Genomic DNA, 21978 nt, shown 5'->3' on the forward strand with positions numbered 1-21978 from the left:
AGTAAGCTACCTCTCTCATCTGGTGGGGAGGGTCCTCATAGCTAAGACTGACCCCAGTGTCCACGCAGTCACTTCTCAGCAGCCGAGTAACTGGGTTGTGCTTTGAAACGAGAACCTTGGCTGGTTTCTACCCTCCAGCCCCCACCGACACACCAGCAAAGCCCTTACAAAGCCCGTAACCATGGGGTGCTAAAGCCAAGGTAAGCTTTGACCAGGGATCAAACCTGATCCCATCTGTATGTTCAGATAGCCGGGCAATGCATTTACCCATTCAATTGTCAGGTGAAGGTGAAGGGGATGGCGATTGAGGGACATGGAGTTGAAGCACAGTTTTTCCATGACTTGCTGAATGGCAGAACCAGGTAGAGGAGCTGAATACTCTTCTTCTAATTTCTAAGAAAAAAAATTACCTCCTCTCTGTCAGCCACCAGGAAGAGCTCGATGCTGAGATTGGTGTTGCGACTCTGGTAAAGAAGGACAAAGAGAAAGAACTAGCTTTATATTCCATATTTATTAACTGAATTTAGATTCTACAAGCTGCTGTAGTAGGACTTGAACCTATTGTTAGCCTGGGCATCTGGATTACCAGCCCAGTAAAATTACCCCTACCCACCTTCCCCCTGTCTCTACCTTATTGATCCCCTTCATCATTTTATTAGGTTACTTCTTGGCCTCCTCTAGTCTAAAGAAAAGAGCCCCAGCCTGTTAGTTCTTCCCAATAATGACAACCTTGCAGTTCTGGTAGCTCCTTCTGAATCTTTTTTTTCACTCTCTCCAGTGCCCCTGTACCTTTTTTTTATAATCGAGCAATTGGTAGAGCTGAATTATTTAAAAATCCCAGAGGGAAACTTTAAACAACTGTCATAACTTATAATTTTAAGTGTTACGTTTGAAATGCGACTCTAAATTCAGGAATCAGACCACCAGTTATCAAGGTTTTACATTAAACTAAACGAAGCATTTTATTAATTTAGACAGGTTAAAATATACATACACATGGCTACAAATTACTATTATCATAACTTTTAACAAATTCCCAAATTAATCTCCATTAAAACAACAACCCAAAGACTTAACCAGGCATCAGGCAAAGCATTTTCACCTTACAAATTTAAAATGAGTTCTTTCCACTTTGGTTCCTGTGGAGACAGTTGGAGGCTTACAGCTGCTTTTGATCTCACATTGCCTCTGCTCTACACACACCACGCTACTGAAGTTATACCTACCACCGCTCATTGAACGCAAACTCTCATTGTATTACCAGCCTCTTCTAACATTCAACCCTTTCATAGTACCAGTTTTATTAGTAATATAAACATATTGCTCGGTCTCTGATCGCTAGATGCCAGATTTCACCCTGTTTCTTGAATCCTCTATTCAAAAGATGCAAATGAACTCTACCTTTCTGTTTACATCTCAAAACTAGTACACATCGAAGTACCCAGACTAGCTGGCTTTAATCCAAGACACACCCACAGACAAAATCTCTATTTTAAAAGAAAAATATTGTCCAATAATATTATATACATTGATAGCTTCATGACAGAGACCAAAACTGTTCACAATACTCCAAGGGTGATCTAACCGAGGTTCTATACAAGCGCAACATCACTTCTCTGCTTTTCAATTCCATCCCTCTAAAAGTAAAGGTTAGACTTGGTTTCTTACCATGAGGTTCTCGGGGGACAGGGAAACGTGCCTCTTTGTGTGGATGTGCTCCAATCGGCTCACTTTGTGTTTGTGGCTGCTGCCTTCCACAGGATCGATGGCATATCCCTGGGCTCCGATCAATATGTAACCACTGCAATAAGAGGCAATTGTGAGATTCTCAAAATGACAGGGACTTCATTTTCACAAAGGTCAGTAGATATTGCATTAACAGAAAGAAAAGACTGGCATCTATATAATCACATTTCCTCACCGCAGGATGTCCCACTGATACAGCCAATGAATCACTTCACTCCTGTTTTGTCGGAAACACAGCAGCCAATTTGCGCACAGCAAGGTCCCACAGACAGAGATAATGAAATGGTCTGTTTTAGCAATCTTGGTTGAGGAATAAATATTAACCAGGACACTGGGGAGAGGTCACCTGCTCTTCTTCGAAACAGTGCCATAGGATCTTTTAAAGCCACTCGAGAGGGCAGGTGGGGCCTTGCTTTAACGTTTTATCCAAAAGACAGCACCACCAGTAGTGCAGCACTCCTTCTACACCACACTGGAGTGTCAGCCTAGACTGGGAGTTGAACCCATAAGAACATGTGACTTGGAGGCAATAAACCACAGCGAACATTTTCATTAATCAGATTGCGTGCACTGGTTCACTCACTGACTGAAGTTTGAGGCTATAATTTCTACCTGAGGCCTTGGCAGGTGCAAAGAGACACTGAAGAATCTTCTTCTCCCTCAATGAAACCCATGTAGCAGCAGTGATTCTGGAAAAGAATTCAGAAGTGTCTGATTCAATGCTTTAATTCTCCAAGAATATTTAATACCTTTTTACATCCCTCACAATGTCAACCCTCCGTATTGGGAAGTTTAATGTTTCTTCCATTTTCCTTCCAGTTTGTTATCTCGAAGATGTTCACACCTCTCCATGGTTCTGTTCCAAAGGTTGTTCTCCAGTACCTCCTCCAAGCAGCCTTGTGTGATCTCAGCTATTTGGCGATGGGATTCATCACAGAGCAGCATGACCATATATCACGATCATCAATGCATGCGCAACGCTAACAGACGCAAGAATTAGGAGCAGGAGTGGGCCAAACGGGCCTTGAACCTGCTCCACCATTTGATAAGGTCATGGCTGATCTGACTGTAGCCTCAAATCCACTTTCCTACTTGCCCACCCATCCCCCGCCACCCCCCCCCCAAACCCCCACCCCCCCCAACCCCACACCCCCATAGCCTTTGACTCCCTTGTCGATCAAAAATCTATCTAACTCAGCCTTGAATAAGTTGAATGACCCAGCCTCCGCTGGTCTCTGGGGAAGAGAATTCCACAGACTAACAACCGTCTGAGAGAAAAAAAATTTCCCCTCATCCCTGGGTGGAATCATCCCACATTTGGACGAAGTGCGGTAGCGGGCCGCAAAAAAAAATTCGTTTTAACCGTCGGCCGCAGTGGCGGGGCTTTCACGCCGTATCGTCCCCTTCCCACCTCATTCATTAGGCAGCCACAGGAAACACACCATCTCGCAGACAAGCGGCCTCCCATTTGCCCGCAACATCGTTCCCTCGCCACTTCCTCACGCCTCCTGGATACCGTGGAGGCCCGCCCCGATGCCCTCTTACCCCGGCCCTGGCTGCAGGAGGCCCAGCAGTCTCACCACTCCGGCTTGGGAGGTGGCAGCAGAGGTGGTCAGTGCCAAAGCTGCAAGAGGTTGGCCATCCAGTGCAGAAAGAGGATGAATGTTCTCATCCGTGCCGCCAGGGTGAGGCAACCGTCTCATCACTCTAAACTCACCCGCTCGCAAGCCCATCACACATTCACTGGCATCTCACTCACTGCCAGCTCAAGGGACATCACCACTCACTCTCTCACACACACCCTCATGTCCCCATCTAACCTCATCTCCTCTGGAGACTTGTCTCCTCAGCCCTCACCATCTTGAGGCCAATTGCACAGATCAACATGTGCCCCACACACACCCTGGGATACCCCCTTTCCCCAGTACAGCCCTCATCCTGCAGGGCATTTCTCCCCCCCGCCATCCCAAGCAAGCCCTAGCCCTGCAACTGTTGAAAAGCAGTTACATGGTCTGCTAGGTAGAAACCTGTCCACGACCCTCCCTAAAGGTGATGTGGTGCTGCCTGAGAAGCCTGGCGCCGATGACCACGAGGCAAACCAACCTCGAAAGTCCCGGGTGAAGTGTAGCTCGCCAGGCGCACATCGCTTGTGTACAGTTGTGAAACACAGCGGTGTGCAATCACTCCAACATGCCCGGATGATCCTGCGTGGGAGAATGATTCCGGTGAGCAGCGCCTATAACGAGATGCTAAAGTATTGAAATCAGATCCCCAACGTGCAGCGGGAAACTTGGCCCGCCATTGGTGGGTGGAGCAGACAATCACAAACCGCGGTGATGACGGTGTGAAACTGATTTGTGGACTTCTCGCCATATTGTCCCCCCTCGCCCGCCATGATACCGGACGCCAATGGGGCCAGAAAATTCCAGCCTCAGTTCTTCAATGGGAGACTTCTCATTTTTAAACTGTGTCCCCTAGTTTGAGACTCCCCACAAAGAGAGACATCCTCTCAGCAGCCACTGATTGCTGAGCAGGGATCAGGATGGGGTTCACTGGGTGTTATTCCCACCCTCTCCCCCATCCCCCGATCAGGGACTCAAGGTACGCCAGGGACATTTGGAGCTTCCTCCTTCACCTCCCTGGCTAAGCTCAGCACAGTCCAGGGAACAAGCCTAGCAACCTCCGTGACTCAGCTGTTTCCAAAATTATTGCATTGAATCATGGGAGTAGCCCTTTCCTTTGGAGTGTGTTGACAAGATAAAATGAGAAGAGTCTGGAGCGGAGCAGTAACACTGCCACAGACCAGTTGGACTGACTGGCTTGTTTGTGTGTTGTAAGTGTGCTAAATCGTTCTATCTTAAGTTCAAGACTCACCAGATGGTGCCGTCCCTCTGTTGCCATGGATCCATCTGCTAAGTAATGTGATTCGCTGTAGGTCTTGGTCAACAGGTCCCTGTTGAAATGAAACAGAAAATCTTACACTCTAACATGTGGTAAATATTCACAGAATCACACAGTGCAGAAGAGGCCCTTCGGCCCATCGAGTATTGCACCGACACGAGAGAAACGCCTGACCTACCTACCTAATCCCATTTACCAGCACTTGGCCCATAGCCTTGAATGTTATGATGTGCCAAGTGCTCATCCAGGTACTTTTTAAAGGATGTGAGGCAACCCGCCTCCACCACCCTCCCAGGCAGTGCATTCCAGACCGTCACCACCCTCTGGGTAAAAAAGTTTTTCCTCACATCCCCCCCTAATCCTCCTGCCCCTCACCTTGAACTTATGCCCCCTTGTGACTGACCCTTCAACTAAGGGGAACAGCTGCTCCCTATCCACCCTGTCCATGCCCCTCATAATCCTGTACACCTCGATCAGGTCGCCCCTCAGTCTTCTCTGCTCCAACGAAAACAAATTATTTGAATGTTTTACTCAGTCCCACCATTGGCCAGACAAGGAACAATATGCATCTCTTTATCCTTAATTGTTCAGTGAGGTGATTAGGTTAAGTTTTATCATGGCTCAGTGGATAGCACTCTTGTCTCTAAGTTGGTTCAAGTCCCACTCCAGAGATTTGAGCACAATCGAACACTCCAAGTGAGGAGAGCTGCACTGGCAGAGGTGCCATGTTTTGGATGAGATATTAAGTTACCTGCCCCCTCAAATAGATGTAAAAGATCTCATATTTGAAGGTAGGCGGGGGTCTCTCCCTGGTGTTCTGACCAATATTTATCCTTTGATGAACATCACTAAAAATAAATGATCTGAATAGCCATTTTACCCTTGCTGTTTGTTGGATCTTGCTATGCTATGGATCTTGGAAATGTATCACTGTTCCTTCGCTGTAGCTGGGTCAAAATTCTGGAACTCCCTCCCTAACAGCACTGTGGGTGTACCTACACCACATGCCTACACATGCGGTTCAAGAAGGCAGCTCGCCACCACCTTCTCAAGGGCAATTAGGGATTGACAATAAATGCTGGCCCAGCCAGTGAAGTCCACATCCCTGTGGATAAAAAAAAGCTTCCTACATTACATTACAACAGTAACTACACTTCAAAGGAAGTAATTGGCTGTCAAGCACTTTGCAACATCCTGAGGTCGTGAACGCTGCTACATAAATGCAATATATGTATATAAATGCAGCATATCTGTCCATCTATGAAGTTGGCAGGACATATTGAGAGAGTGGTTAGCAAAGCTTATGGGAGCTTGGGCTTCATATAGAAGCAAAGAAGTTACGCTGAGCATTTATAAAGCCCTGGTTAGGCCACAAGTAGAATATTGCATTCAGTTCTGGTCACTACATGTTAGCAAGGCTAGGAGGGTTCTTGAAAGGGTGCAGAGGAGGTTTGCCAGAATCGTTCTCGGGATGGGGGACTTTAGCTACAAACTTAGGCTGAAAAGGCTGGGGATATTCTCCTTGGAACAAGGGAAATTGAAGGGAGATTTGATAGGCGTTTACAAAACTGTGACAGTTTTGGATAAGGTAGACAAGAAAAGACTGTTCCCATTAGTTGACAGTACAAGGACTAGGGGACACAGATTTAAGGGTTTTAGATCGCGAGTGATAATGACCTGGAACTCCCTGCACGTGAGGGTGATGGAAGCAGAAACAAATCAATGATTTCAAAAAGAAATTGGATGGACACTTGGAGAAAATAAACCTGCAGGGTTATGGGGATCGAGCAGGGGAGAAGGACTTGATTGCTCCGGGAGTCAGTATGGACTCAATGGGCTGAATGGCATCCTTCTGTGCCAAAAATGATTTTCTGACTCTCTGAGTCTTTACTGTGGGAGAAAGAGAATTGCAACAAGGCTGATGTATTGTCAGAGGCAATATTCACTTCATGGACAACAGTTATATTTGTACACTATATGGCAAACATCTCACGTAATAGATTCAAATCCAATCATCAATTGGGCACTGGCCAAATTGGAGCAGTCCGTGCTCCAACCAACCTAGTTTTGCCTTAAATGTATTTTTGTGTGTAACTTTCCACAACCACAAAACAAAACAAAATCTAAAAGTGAAGTAAGAATTGAATGCATGATGTCATGCTGAGTCATCTCTTTCATTGACTTAAGCAACAGGCCGCTTACTCAAATTATTTTGAGTCAGAATGAAGTTTTATCTGGTTTTTGGCCAATGGGGAAGGTAATGTCTAATTCACACGGTTGTTTGAAGCTTGAAACAGATTTGGCCAAGAGGTGTGAGACCGCCTTCCAAGCTAAAACTATCCCATTGGACACCATCACCGCAGCATTTCCAATGGCTGAATGTTAGATAAGCAGAAGGCACAGATTTAAAGAAGAAGAAGAGTCATACAGACTCGAAGCGTTAACTCTGCTTCTCCTTCCGCAGATGCTGCCAGACCTGCTGAGTTTTCCCAGCAGTTTCTGTTTTTAATTACAGATCTAAGGTGATTGGCAAAAGAACCAGAGGCCGCATCAAAGGGTGGTTAAAATTTGAAATGCACTGTCTGATAGAGAGATGAACGCAGATGCAATGAAAGCCTTTAGAAGGGGATTAGATAAACAACTGAAGGAGAAAATGGGTGTGAGGAAGGGGGAAAGAGTGGGAGGAGTGGCACTGACCGGACTGTCATTTGAAAGCCCAGGCACTGGCTCAATGGGCCAAATGGCTACCTCTGCACTGAACTATTCTATGATTCTATGGCCATATCGCCAGGTCTGCCAGCACTACCACAGGACCGGGCTGTGCAGTCCCATCGAGCCTGTTCCGCCGTTCAATTAGATCACTTGTTAGTACAGAACTTAAGTATCGCTGTAAAAGAGACATGCTGTCAAAGCTTTAGATCTTGCACTCGTCAGGGCGGATGCAAGAATACAAAAATTCAAAGGGAGCAACAATTATTACTGCATGAGAAAAGGGTGATGATTGGTTGGCAAGTCGACTCCGATTGGTCGAGCCATTGCCATGAAGAATGCGCCAGGGAGCTCTGCAGAGCTCCCGTGGAAAGTGTCATGAACCCAGCAGTAAAACTCTGATCAGCTGAACTCCAGTCATTCTGAGTTTCAGCCTGTTTCAAACTTGCAGCCTATCTAAGCACATTGTTATTTATTAACTCATATCACCTTTGTTAATAAATAAATGAACATCATAAAATATCTATAAATTATTCAATTACACTATTTATTCTTCCTTAATCATTTGTGTTCATTGCATGTAAGAAACTGGTTCTTAGGATGGTCATAGCATCTAACCTCTTCCCAAAGTTTAACATCCAATACCTAACATTCACGGAGAAATGAAAGAGAAACTATTTCCAGTGGCAAGAGGGTCAGGAACCAGGGGCGATTGGCAAAAGAACCGGAAGTGAATGTGCAATGAATTCCCTCCTCTCTTTGCTGGCTGCAAGGATCCACAGCAAAATTGGTTTGGGCACCAGTCCCTAGTGGGCATGGGTGCCCAGCACCTAGTGGGCATGGGTGCCCAGCACCTAGTGGGCATGGGTGCCCAGCACCAAAACTGGCTCAGTTTGTTCCATTCATGAAATTATACAATCATGCAGCACAGAAGAAGGCCATTCAGCCTGTCTGACCTGTGCTGGCTCTTTGGAAGAGCTATCTAATTCAACTCACAAGACCAGCATTTGTTGCCCATCCCTAATAGCCCTTAAATTGAGTGGTTTGCTAGGCCATTTCAGAGGGCAGCTAAGAGTCAACCACATTGCTGTGGACCTGGAGTCACACATGGGCCAGACCAGGTAAGGACGGCAGATTTCCTTCCCTAAGGGACATGAGTGAACTAGATGACAATGGTCACCATTACTGAGGCGAGCTTTACATTCCAGATTTATTAATTGAATTTAAATTCCACTGGGTGCCATGGTGGGATTTAAACCCATGCCCCAGAGCATTAACCTGAGCCTCTGGATTACTAGTCCACTGACATTACCACTACACCACCGTCTACCCAGTCCCCTGGTTATCGGCCCATTTACCAGTGGGGACAGTTTTGTCCTATATACTCTCAAAACCAAATCAGTTTGGCAATCTTATTCAGAGAGCCCACAATATGGTTCGATGGAAAAATGTCACACCAGTGAAGTAGGGAGCACATTTCTCGGCACCCCAGAATATTTCCTGTATAATTTCCCCTCATCTTTTTCTGAAAGTGCTGTCTCAAGTTGGAGTCTTACTGGTCAGAGTGTTCCTGCAATACTCTATTGGAATGACAAGTCTTCCATTATGAGCCCTGAAATGAGGGTTGGAAGAGCATACCTGAAAAAGGCATAAAAGCCAAACTCAGCCTGACATTTGCACACACACATATTCTCCAGGCAACTCACTGGATGGTAACCAAGAGCTAGAACCCTGGCCCATCTGCCTGACCCATTGTATATATTTTTTAGATTGATTCAGCAGATGGGCATTGTCCATTCTTGTGGTTATAACTGAATGTCTTGCTAAATCACTTCAGAGTCAACCGCACAGTATGGAGCAAAGTCACTTATATAATCACACTAGACAGAGATGACGGGTTCCCTTCCTTGAAGGATGTTGATGAACCTTTTGGGTGTTGGTTGTTTACACCAATCTGGCAGCTGTCTAGATCAAGTCTTCCTGGTGCCAATTATCAAATATTTTTGGAATTAATTATTCATTGACAGAAGAACCAGAGGGTACGTGAAGAGCATTTCCTTTTCATGGAGCGAGTTGTTATCATTTGGAATGCACTGCCCGAAAAGGTGGTGAAAATAAATTCGGAAGGGAATTGGACATAAACATATATAAAGGACAAACCCACAGGGCTACAGGAAATAACAGGGGGAATGGGACTACTTGGATAGCTCTTCCAAAGAGCTGTTACAGGCACAATGGACTGAATGGCCCCTTTCTGTGCTGTATGATTCTATAATAACTTGCCACTGTGCAATTTGAGCTCACAAACTCAGTTCTTGGCTGTGGTGTTCATTAGATCCTGTCACAGTGGTTGGAATCACTAGGTGACGAAATGGTACCAACTAACCTGGAAGACAATCCTTGTGTCACCTAGTGTCTCTTTACAATGAGAGAAGTGCTTACCGTGCCTTCACCAGGTGCAAGACATGGTCCTGACCTCTGAACTGCAGCAAGTACCGTACTTGGTCCTCCTGATCACTCTGCAATTCCCACTGAAAAGCAATGGGACAGAAATGCCCATCAATAGGCAGTACAATCACTGAAAGAGACAAAATGCATCTATCCTGAAGCAAAATAGCATCAAGAATATTGGAATATTATGGGAAGTTGGGAGACGTTGGAAGTTAAAAACAGATAATACAGGGCAACACCCAGGGGTTTGGGAAGCACCTATGGAGAGGGAGAGACACACACACGGATAACTGGCCGGATTTTGACCCTGATCTCGGGAACAATTTCAGGTCCCAACCCCACTTAAGGCCATTGTGCGATGTCCGTTTGATTTTCCAAGAGGCAACAAATTAGTGCTTCTCCTCCGCAATACCTGTCCAATTGTAGACCGCAGGTACAATCAGGAGGCAAGAGTTAGAAGTAGTCGGCCCTGTATAAAGGGCACCAATCAGCCATCCACTTGGCTGCAGCCAGACTTGTCTTATCAGGGCGGGAGCAAGTTTTCATAGAATATACGTGACAGCCTCTGATGGAAGGATAGCCCCATCAGTTCAGCGAATCACCTGATATGCATCATACGCTGTCCTTTTATTGTTTCATTATAATCTCGACCTTCCTCATCACACACTTTTTGGCTCCATACCTTTCTCCCTTGTTGGAATGTACCTAATCTGAAACATCTCTTCCTTAAAGATCACCCAATGTTCCAGCTGTTCCAGTACAGTTTTTCCTGTTAGTCTCTGGTTCTATTTTATCCTGACCAGATCCCTCCTCATTGCATTAACGTTAGCCCTCTTCCAATTTTATTAAATTGTTCCATACTTTTCTCCTTTACTAATCTATGCAATGATCACTCTTACCCAAGTGTTCCTCCACAGACACTTGGCCCGCCTCATTTCTTAGCGCCAGGTGCGACAATGTCTCCTTTCAAGCTGGACCAAGATCGTTCTGCTCAAGTAAGTTCTCCTGAACATTTTTCAGAAGTTCCTGCCCCCTCCTTCTCCTTTAACATTATTCCTATTGAGATTTGGGTAATTAAAGTCCCTCAGTATCACCACTCTATAGTTCTTGCAATTTCCCTGCAGATTTGTGCCTCTATCTCTCTCTCCGCTGTGGGGTTGCACTCAGTGGTCAGCAGCCATCCCTTCAAAGCAAAGATGTCAGGTGCCATGATCGGCAGCGGCACCTGTGACAACCCGAGGATGAATGAATCATGACCAGTTGCCAGGGAGTCTGGGTGCAGACGTGAAGGAACTGGTCACACACCAGCTGCATATTGAATGAGTGGGATCCCTTCCGGTTGATAAACGTCCAGGCTGGTGGCTCTGTTAGCTGCATGGGTGCTGCTGATGACATCCTGCACCTGAGTGAATCGTGCCATGGCAGAAAAACCCCACAGTCCCCTGTGCCTGACTGGCTGTATCTGTGGTGAAGATAACGAAGTCTGACGCCTTCTCCTGCGGGGCATCCACCACCCGTGTGATTCCACTGCGGCAGCTGATGGCGAGGCCTCGCAGAGACCCGCAAGCTGACCCCGAGGTGAACCAGACGCTCGGCAATTCAAGGTCCCCATCGCCAGCAAAGTTACTGGAAGTGGGTGATCCCCTTGCACCTTGAGACCGAAGGTTGTCCCCCGGGAGTGCGCACAAATCATTTACAACCTAACCTCAATAGGCACTGCCATCAGCAGCATTGCTGCTCGGACGTGCTCAAGAAGCTGATCGCCTTCTTTTCCCCCTGCCCGTCATGCAGTTACCCAGCTCCCTCCTAAACGCAGCTGCGCTACTACTTGCCTCAACTACCCCCTGTGGTCGCAAGTTCCACATTCTCACCACTCTCTGGGTAAAGAGGTTTCTCTTGAATTTTATATTGGATTTAGTACTGACCATCTTACATTGATGACTCGCTGGTTTTAGTCTCGTGCTTAAGTGACAACATCTTCCTTCTTTCTCCCCTATCGAGCTAAAAATATTAAATATGACCACATCCGTTTACTAAATTTAATAGATTAACGACTTGGGATTTCCGGTTGAGAAATCGGCCTTGTTGCATAAACTACTGAGCAATGTGGCAAAGTGCCAATTTAAAGACACAAACATGTTTATTTTTCTTTAGTCACAAGATTCAGCAACTGAGATGACAAAGATGCTGGTGCTAACTTGCTGGCAGGCGGCTGAGACATTTATTTTTCTCTGACGTGTCACAGAAAGGCAACATAATCCAAAAGCTTGTCACTTGCATTTAAGAAAGAGAATCTCTGCCAATAGCCTGGGGTCCTTTATCGGCCTGATCTGATTTTCAGCCAGTTACAGTGAGTGTCACCAGAGGGAGATGAGGAGAACCTTTTCCCCACAGTGAGTTGTTTACGACCTGGGACACACGGCCTGGAACTTTCAGAATGGAAGTGGTAGTGGATAAATACGTGAAAAGGCAACTAAAAACGTACAGGACCATGGGGGAAAGAGTGGGACTTGAGCAGTGTCAGCTTGGGCTCAGCCATTGGCCCTCTCAACCCTGAGTCACGAGGCGTTGAGCTCAAGTCCCGTTCCAGGGCTTGAACAAAAAAAATCGGGGCTAAATTGTTTTGAAGAAGAGCAGGGGAGTTATCCCCGGTGTCCTGGCCAATACTTATCCCTCAATTAACATCACAAAAACAGATTATCTGATCATTATCACATGGCTATTTATGGGAACTTTCTGCACTCAGATGAGCTGCCACGGATCCCACATTACAAGAATGACGACACTTCAAAGGTACATCGTTGGCTGCAAAGCTTTGAGACAGCTGGTCATCAGGGAAAGAGCTATATAAGTGCAAGCCATTCTTTTAATTGGAAAGTTCTTTCAAAAAGATGGAACAGCCATAACAGGCTAAATAGCATTCTTCTGTGCTGATATAGAAACAAAAAACTGCGGATGCTGGAAATCCAAAACAAAAACAGAATTACCTGGAAAAACTCAGCAGGTCTGGCAGCATCGGCGGAGAAGAAAAGAGTTGACGTTTCGAGTCCTCATGACCCTTCAACAGTTCTGCTGAAGGGTCATGAGGACTCGAAACGTCAACTCTTTTCTTCTCCGCCGATACTGCAAGACCTGCTGAGTTTTTCCAGGTAATTCTGTTTTTGCTTCTTCTGTGCTGTATCACTATGAATATGCTGCAGTACAATAACACATTTTTATTGATCATTCACCAAAGAAGTATCATTGCCTGGATAAAGTACAATGATTTGAAACTTTACAGTGGGAAACATAGGACAGTGGTATCATAGGAAATCTCAATTACTTCATCGTTTTTTTTTTAATTCATTCAAGGGATGTGGGTGTCACTGGCTGGGCCAGCATTTGGTTCCCATCCCTAGTTGCCCTTGAGAAGGTGGTGGTGAGCTGCCTTCTTGAACCGCTGCAGCCCATCTGGTGTAGGCACACCCACAGTGCTGTTATGGAGGGAGTTCCAGGATTTTGACCCGGTGACAGTGAAGGAACGGCGATACATTTCCAAGTCAGGATGGCGAGTGACTTGGAGGAGAACTTCCAGATGGTGGTGTTCCCATCTATCTGCTGCCCTTGTCCTTCTAGATGGTAGTGGTCATGGGCTTGGATGGTGCTAACTAAGGAGCCTTGGTGAATTCCTATAGTGCATCTTGTAGATGGTACACACTGCTGCTACAGAGCGTCGGTGATGGAGGCAGTTAACGTTTGTGGATGGAGTGCCATTCAAATGGACTGCTTTGTCCTGAATGGTGTCAACTTTCTTGAGTGTTGCAGGAGCTGCACTCATCCAGGCAAGGGGAGAGTATTCCATCACACTCCTGACTTGTGCCTTGTAGATTGTAGACAGGCTTTGGGGAGTCAGGAGGTGAGTTACACACTGCAGGATTCCTAGCCTCTGGCTTGCTTTTGTAGGCATAGTATTTATGTGGCCAATCCAGTTCAGTGTCTGGTCAATGATATGCTGATAATGGGGGATTCAGTGATGGCAATGCCATTGAATGTCAAGGGGCATTGGTTAGATTCTCTCTTGTCGGCGGTAGTCATTGCTTGGCACTTGTGAGGTGTGAATGTTACTTGCCTTGTCAACCCAAGCCTGGAATTTGTCCAGGTCTTACTGCATTTGGACATGGGCTGCTTCAGTATCTGAGCTGTTGTAAATGGTGCAGAACATTGATTTCAGTGAACATCCCCACTTCTGACCTTATGATGGAAGGAAGGTCATTGATGAAGCAGCTGAAGATGGTTGGGCCTAGTACAGTATCTTGAGGAACACTATTCTAGTACACTATCCTGTACTGATGTCCTGGAGCTGAGATGACTGACCTGCAACAAGCACAACCATCTTCCTTTGTGCTAGGTATGACTCAAACCAGCGGAGAGGTTTTTCCCATTGACTCCAGTTTTGCCAGAGCTCCTTGATGCCACACTCGGTCAAATGCGGCCTTGATGTCAAGGGCAGTCACTCTCATTTCACCTCGGGAGTTCAGCTCTTTTGTCCATGTTTGAACCAAGGCTGTAATGAGGTCAGGAGCTGAGTGGCCCTGGCGGAACCCAAACTGGGCATCAATGAGAGGTTATTGCTAAGCAAGTGCCGCTTGATAGCACTGTTGATGACCTCCTCCATTACTTTACTGAAGATGCAGAGTATACTGATGGGGTGGTAATTGGTCAGGTTGGATTTGTCCTGCTTTTTGTTTACTGGACATACCTGGGCATTTTTCCCCATTGCTGGGTAGATGCCAGCGTTGTAGCTGTACTGGAACAGTTTTATTTATTCTTTCACAGGATGTAGGCGTCACTGACAAGGCATCCTGAATTGCCCTTGAAATGAGTGGCTTGCTAGGTCATTTCAGAGGGCCATTAAGAGTCAGCCACATTGCTGTGAGCCTGGATTCCAGGCCAGTAGTAGTCTGTAGGCCAGACCAGATCAGGATGGCAGATTTCCTTCCCTAAAGGGCATTAGTGAAGCAGATGGGTTTTAGCAACAATCGTTTCATGGTCAACCATGACTGAAACTAGCTTTCAATTACAGATTTTATTAACTGAATTTAAATTTCACCAGCTGCCATGGTGGGATTTGAAACCATGTCCCTAGTGTTTTAGCCCAGGCCTCGGGATTACTAATCGGGTGGCACTACCACCACTCCATCACCTCTTAACACCTGAGATAAAATAGCTGGGGGAAAAATTTTACAGGAAAATATTAGGGGCAGTCTGTAAGATTGACTTGTACAGGAATAATGAAATATAACAACACATTGTATAACAAAGGAGCTCTTTCTAAAGTTGGGTGGAATGCTGATGCAGGGTAGCAGGGGCGATACTTTATAGCTTGCTTATGTTGTTCATACTCGCATCTAACTCAACTCCCAAACTAACAGCGCTGAGGTAACACATTTCACAACACAGACCACACTGGTTTAAGAAGTTGGCTTACTGCCACCTTCTCAAGGGCAGCTAGGGGTTGGCAATAAATGCTAGTGTTGCCAGCGATGCCCCACATCACCTGAATGAATTTTCAAAGAAACGCTGTTCACCAACTGAGCTGTTAACAAAGATGAGGTATGTCAGGACATTCAAAGAGATTTTAAGCGAGCCGCTGTTCACAGCTTCCTTTTTCATAGCAAACCAGTGAGAGTCAGCCTGACCTTTGTGATATTCTTTGATAATAAACTCAGGGGTTCAGTCAGTTTTCTTGCTTTGGCTATTTCATACGTGTGGGAATATATGGAACGTTTCTTCTGACTCTGCGAGCAGCACCTCCCTAAAAAGAAGAAATCGAGGTTATCGAATTTTGAAGAAGAGCCAAACGGACTCGATACATCAACTCTGTCTTTCTCTCCACAGACCTGCTGAGTTTCTCCCCAGCAATTTTTGTTTCTGTTTCAGATTTCCAGCATCCGCAGTATTTTGGTTTTTATCAAAGTCGGGGCAAGGCAACAGATTAACCAAGATACTGGGTGAACATGCCCACTTGGCCTCAAAGGTATAAAGGCAAGCTCAATGTAGGGCTGAGTAAAGCAGACCAGGCACTCACAGGCTTGATTCCGCACCCCCCCCCCCCCACCCCACCACCTCCCCTCCCCCCCCGCCAGTGCAACTGGGGGAGGTATCTGATTTGCAGAATCATAGGCCTCGATATTAACTCCCAGTGGCTGGAGTAAGGGGCTATGGGAGTTAAACATGAAACAGGACCTCAGCCTGAAGTTAGGAGGAGGATGTGTATTTAACTACTGGTGGCTGTCGCCTTGTGGCCTGTGAAACTCAGCAGCAAAATGGAAGCAGAAACTGGTGGCTGCAGAAGGTAGGTGTCTTACCATAGCACCCCTTGTGGGCCAGGAGAAGTGCAGGAATGCTTGTCCTGGCTGCTCAAGAAACCCTTTGGCCTGCTGTCTCCCAGTTGTGGTCTCTCTCTATCTCCTCCTGGGACTGGGGACAACCCTCATCTCTAATCAGCAGCCTACCCCTCCCCCCCACCCCCAACCACCTCCTCCTGATTGGCAAGAACCATCTCCCCACCGTGGTTGCAGCCTCCTGCCATTTGTTTTCCTGTTAAACCTGTCAACTTGATAGGCTGCTGGGGGGGATTTTATACTAACACACACACACACACACACACACACACACACACAGACACGGGAGTATCACCTTTCCTGGCTGCACAACGCACCAACATTCAGCTGAAACCAAATTGCCATAACCTTCCAGTTAATAATTGTTTATGGTGAGCTGGTTTAATGTATTAATCTTAAATGCACAATTTAAAATAATTGGCAAAAGAACTAGAGTGTAAATGAGATTTTCTTCATGCACAGAAAGTTGGAACACACTAAGGATGGTGGAATCAGATTCCATATGAACTTGCAAAGGCAATAAGACATGTAACTCTTTTGAGTAAGCTGTAACTCTTTCGAGTACAAACACGTTTCCATCTGTTTCAGATGAAGTTACATTGTTTCATAGTTTACCATAGTGAGATTTGAACTCTTGATAATCTTTTAAATGAAAACCAAATCAACAAAATTGGGATAAATCAGGCACAGCCCCTAATTCAGGTCAGCTGTAAAACCAAGGACAAAAGTTTAAAGGAACCTTACAAACTTTAAATCAAAATGTGATTAAAGGGGTCAACAAAATACCCCAGTCCCCGCGGTGCCCACCGAGCACGGAAGGCCTCAAGAGTGCCAGCAGACACCGCGTGCTCCCTCTCCAGGGACATCCGGCAGCGAACGTAGCCGCGGAAGAGGGACAAACAATCGGGCGGGACCCCCCCGTCGATCACCCGCTGCCTGGACCTGTTAATGGCCAACTTGGCCAGGCCCAGGAGCAGGATCACGAGGAGGTCCTCCTCCTTCCTGACCCCCTTCCGCACCGGGTGTCCATAGATCAGGAGCGTGGGGCTGAAAAAATTTCATGAATGGTTCAGTAACTCTTTTGAGTACAAACATGTTTCCATCTGTTCCTATTCAGATGAAGTTACATTGTTTCATAGTTTGCCATTGTGAGATTTGAACTCTTGATCTTGGGGTTACAAACCCAGTACCATAACCACTTGGCTATTTAGGTCAAGCCCCAATAATACATGTAACTCTTTTGAGTACAAACCTGTTTCCATCTGTTTCAGATGAAGTCACATTGTTCCATAGTTTGCCATTATGAGATTTGAACTCTTGATACTCTTTCGAGTACAAACCTGTTTCCATCTGTTTCAGATGAAGTTACATGTTTCACAGTTTGCCATTGTGAGATTTGAACTCTTGATGTTGGGGTTACATACCCAGTACCATAACCACTTGGCTATTTAGACCAAGCTCCAATAATACATGTAGTTGAAGAGCACTATTTTGCAGGGTTAATGAGAAACTGCTGAGACTAATTGGACATCTCTTGAAGAGCCAAGAGGGTCAGGAGAGTCCACATGGCCCCCTTCTGGGCTTTAAGATTCTATAATTCTTAAGATCTGATTCTATTTTGCATATAAATATTTCCATCTGAAGAATGAATTAAAAATTAAGAATAAAACCATAATACTAAACTACACAGGTTTATAATGATAGATCAGCATTTTAATCTATTCAACCAATATTTTCTTTAATGTTATGCAAAGTAAATATTCTATCCAGGTAGAAGGAAAGGGACAAGCTCATAGCACAGGGAATGAGAAAAAAACAAAAAGGCAATGGGAAATGACAGTGGTATAAAGATTTATTAGTGCTATTCCTTCTGTTTACCATAGAGTTCACCTGGTACGATTTCTACCCAACCCATCTGTTTATCCGAGGAAGATTGTTGTTACCCCTCTTGTAAAGGTAAATAGAGTTTTATTCAAGAATATGGATTAATTCTTTCATCCTTAACACATAACCAGTTGCTTTCATGGCATCACATGCGAACATACATATGAACATACATACGAAAAAGGAGCAGGAATAGGCTTTTCAGCCCCTCAAGCCTGCTCCACCATTTAATAAGATCATGGCTGATCTAATAGTAACCTGAAATCTGCCACCTACCCCAGATAACCTATCATCCCCTTGCTTAGCAAGGATCTATCCACCTCTGCCTTAAAAATATTCAAAGGCTCTGCTTCCACCACCTTTTCAGGAAGAGAGTTCCAAAGACTCATGACCCTCTGAGTGAAAAAAATTCACCTCATCTCTGTTTCAAATGGGCAACCCCTTATTTTTAAACAGTAACATTGCAGCTGACAAAAAAAACTATCACCTTTATCTCTATTTCTCCTTCTAACTCTCAATGTCCTCTCTTTTAAGGATGTTAATTAGCAAGAATTAATCCATATCCTTCAATAAAACTCCATTTACCTTTACAAGAGGGGTAACAACAATCTTCCTCGGATAAACAGATGGGTTGGGTAGAAATCGTACCAGGTGAACTCCATGGTAAACAGAAGGAATAGCACTAATAAATCTTTATACCACTGTCATTTCCCATTGCCTTTTTGCTTTATTCCCATTTCCTGTGCTATGAGCTTGTCCCTTTCTTTCTACCTGGATAGAATATTTACTTTGTCTAACATGAAAGAAAATTTTGGCTGAATAGATTAAAATGCTGATCTATCATTATAAACCTCTGTAGATTAGTTGCTTGGCCTTCCTTTTCCCTTTTGTGGCAACAATTGGGAATTGTAGGCCAGGATTTTCCAGTCCCCTCACAGCAGGGCTGGAGAGCCATTGAAATCTCCATTCACGTCAGCAGGACCTGAGGATCCCACCGGCATGAGAGGCTGGAGAATTCCACCCCTGTAATAGTGTCTATTCCACCAGCTGCAGGTTTCTGCAAAAGCTGGACATTTCCCTGAAATATAACATTCTGCGATCTGCGTGTTTGTACAAAGCCCGGAACTGCCCTTTAGGGGTCTCTTATCGAACTATCTATTCACACTCATTTTGTTCCTATTTATGACGTGACGGGATTGAAAGTTGGATGGTGTATTATCAACAGCAAATGTTCCATGTGCTTAACCAAAGTAAAATAAATGGGTTAAAATCTTCACTAAACTAGCAGATAAGGGATATCATGCAAGGGCATTAAAATATTTTTCACTCAGACCTATATTATGCTAATAGCTGATATGCTTGTTATGGTTAAATACATAAATGGATACATTTATATATTCACATTCATGGACACAGGGTACTTATGAGGTCACAAAAATAAAAATACCTGGAAAAACTCAGCAGGTACTTGTGCAACTTTAAGCTCTAATAACTTTGTATGCATGGATGCAAACAGTATCCAAACGTATAATAATGTTTAAACACTATACAGTTCAAATTCCTAGACTTCAACACAACCATCTTCTGAAAGGCAGTTTTTGATTCAATTTCCCAACTAGGTAAAAACATTGCCATGAAATCTAAGTGACTTCATAAATTGTATTTGTGATCCAGGCTGCAGGTATTTGACCTGCATTGCTTTAGAACTTCATGAATTGTGACTTCCTATGCCATTTAAAGTTTGCTTCTATCACATGTACATTTAAGGTTATGAAAGCTTAAAGTTGCTCAAGAACTTTAACCTGAATAGTATATATGTGTGTGTGAGAGTGTGTGTGTGCGCGTGTGTATCTACGTTTGTCTTTGCATGGGTGTGTGCATATTTTTTTTAATTAATTTATGGGATGTGAGCTTCGCTGGCTATGCCAGCATTTATTGCCCATCCCTAATTGCACTTGAGAAAGGTGGTGGTGAGCTGCTTTCTTTAACCGCTGCAGTCCATGTGGTGTAGGAACACCCACAGTGCTGTTCGGGATGGAGTGTATGTATCTGTGCATGTGTGTGCATGTTCAAAAAAAAATAAGAACAATGTAGTAAGAACACAGCCATGTTGTTGCAGCAAGAATAATATCAAACATTAAAAATCAGTTTCTATAACAATGCACTTTCTGTCAAAAGAGCACTGTACATATGTATTGTATATGATAATGCCTGCGTATATGTAAACACATAGGTCTCTCAACTACAGCACAACGGATGAATCTATAGCAAACAAAACCATAAAATTCTGAAGAAGGGTCACATGGACTCGAAAAGTTAACTTTGTTTCTCTCTCCACAGGTTGTGTTGGACCTGCTGAGTTTTTCCAGCATTTTCTTTTTTTTGTTTCAGATTTCCAGTATCCGCAATATTTTGCTTTTATCTCAGGGATGAATCTATAGATTGCTTTGGGTACTGAAATTGGGATGGGAGCATGTTATTAATAACAAATGTGAAGATCCTCTGTGCTTAACAAAAGTAAAATAAATGGCTTAAAATCTTCACTAAACTAGCAGACAAGGGGTATCATGCAAGGGCATTCAAATATTTCTCATTTAGATCAACGTTATGCCAATAGCTGATGCGTTTCTTGGTGCTGACTATATAAACGGCCACAATTTTGGACGTAGGGTATTTAGGAGATCCTTGTGCAACTTGCAAGTCTAATAACTTTGGATCTGCAGATGATAGGAGGAAATTGTAAACAACATCCAAAAATATAATTCATAATATTTTAACACTGTAGAGTTCAAATTTCTAGACTTCAACCTAACCACCATCTTCTGAAAGGCAGTTTTCAATCCAATTTCCCAACGAGTTAAAAATATTGTCATGAAATCTAAGTGATTTGTAGGAAAAGTATGAACAATGTAGTAAGAATAATATGGCCATGTTGCTGCGGTGAGAACAATATCAAACATTAAAAATCAGTCTCTACAACAATGCACGTTCTGTCAAAAGAGCACTGTACCTATATATAGTGCATTATCTATACATTGCTTTGAATACTGAGTTAAATGCCCAAACACATAGCACTGCATTTAAATATTTTTCCTCACTATTTTTCCATCTTCACATCTTAAAATTACTTCTTAATAAAATCAATATTTCTAAGCAGAATATTTAAAAGTTAATCAATAGTGAGACCTGTCTAGAAACAAATGTTATGTTTCACACATTAATACAATCAGTTATTCTCCTCTTTGGGAGACATCACATAATAAACAAAATAAACCTTTGTTGTTGTACAGTAAATTCTCACTCAAACCGCTCCCTATTGTTTGCACATATAAGTTATTTCTTGATTCAGGACCGCATTGCTCACTGTATTAATTGCACTGTACCTCTGGGAGCCAGACAAAGCAATAAGGTGAGGATGAGCAGCTGTAGGGGTTCCATTGCAGCTCCAACTTCAGATGGCCTCTCACTCTCTGAGTATTTGTGTTGAGAGTTTGGTCTTTTAATATCTGCTGCACTGCTTATACTTTGATCAATGATTCTCCCTGATGTTAGGCAATCAATTCCATGGAACTAACCCCTCCTACCATGAAATCTGATCTCTCTCTCTCATTTACTGATTCTTAAAGTGAGTAACTTTTCTGCCAGCATAATAGGATCATAGGGTTGCAAAGATTATTCTGTAAATCTTGGCTCACTCATCAGCAAAATGCACAAAGACTGTCCCCTAAAAAGAAATTCTACTCATCCATTACCATAGATCATGTTTACATTGCAAACAATGGAAAATTAAAATCAGAAAAACTGCTTGTCATCTCAGGATTTTACTGTTCGTTGCATGTCACTTCTGGCACTCATCTACAGCCAAAACCAAGTTAAGCCTTACATAGAATTTCACCAATTGTTG

General features: G+C 44.2%; 1 protein-coding gene across 1 annotated transcript in view; it reads right to left on the reverse strand.

The window, feature by feature from the left end:
- Positions 1-21600, reverse strand: part of LOC121282033 (disintegrin and metalloproteinase domain-containing protein 12-like) — a 34949-nt gene extending 13349 nt beyond the window's left edge. Inside the window, exons 1-7 of the mRNA XM_041195390.1 lie at positions 21458-21600; positions 15486-15601; positions 9799-9887; positions 4621-4699; positions 2359-2435; positions 1669-1801; positions 411-464 (exon numbers count right to left, since the gene is read on the reverse strand). Coding sequence (XP_041051324.1) covers positions 411-464; positions 1669-1801; positions 2359-2435; positions 4621-4699; positions 9799-9887; positions 15486-15601; positions 21458-21512 — 603 coding nt within the window. The 5' untranslated portion in view covers positions 21513-21600. The remainder of the gene's footprint in view (positions 1-410; positions 465-1668; positions 1802-2358; positions 2436-4620; positions 4700-9798; positions 9888-15485; positions 15602-21457) is intronic.
- Between the last annotated feature and the right edge of the window lie 378 nt (positions 21601-21978).

This window comes from Carcharodon carcharias, chromosome 1 (assembly GCF_017639515.1).
Source record: "Carcharodon carcharias isolate sCarCar2 chromosome 1, sCarCar2.pri, whole genome shotgun sequence".
NCBI lineage: Eukaryota > Metazoa > Chordata > Chondrichthyes > Lamniformes > Lamnidae > Carcharodon > Carcharodon carcharias.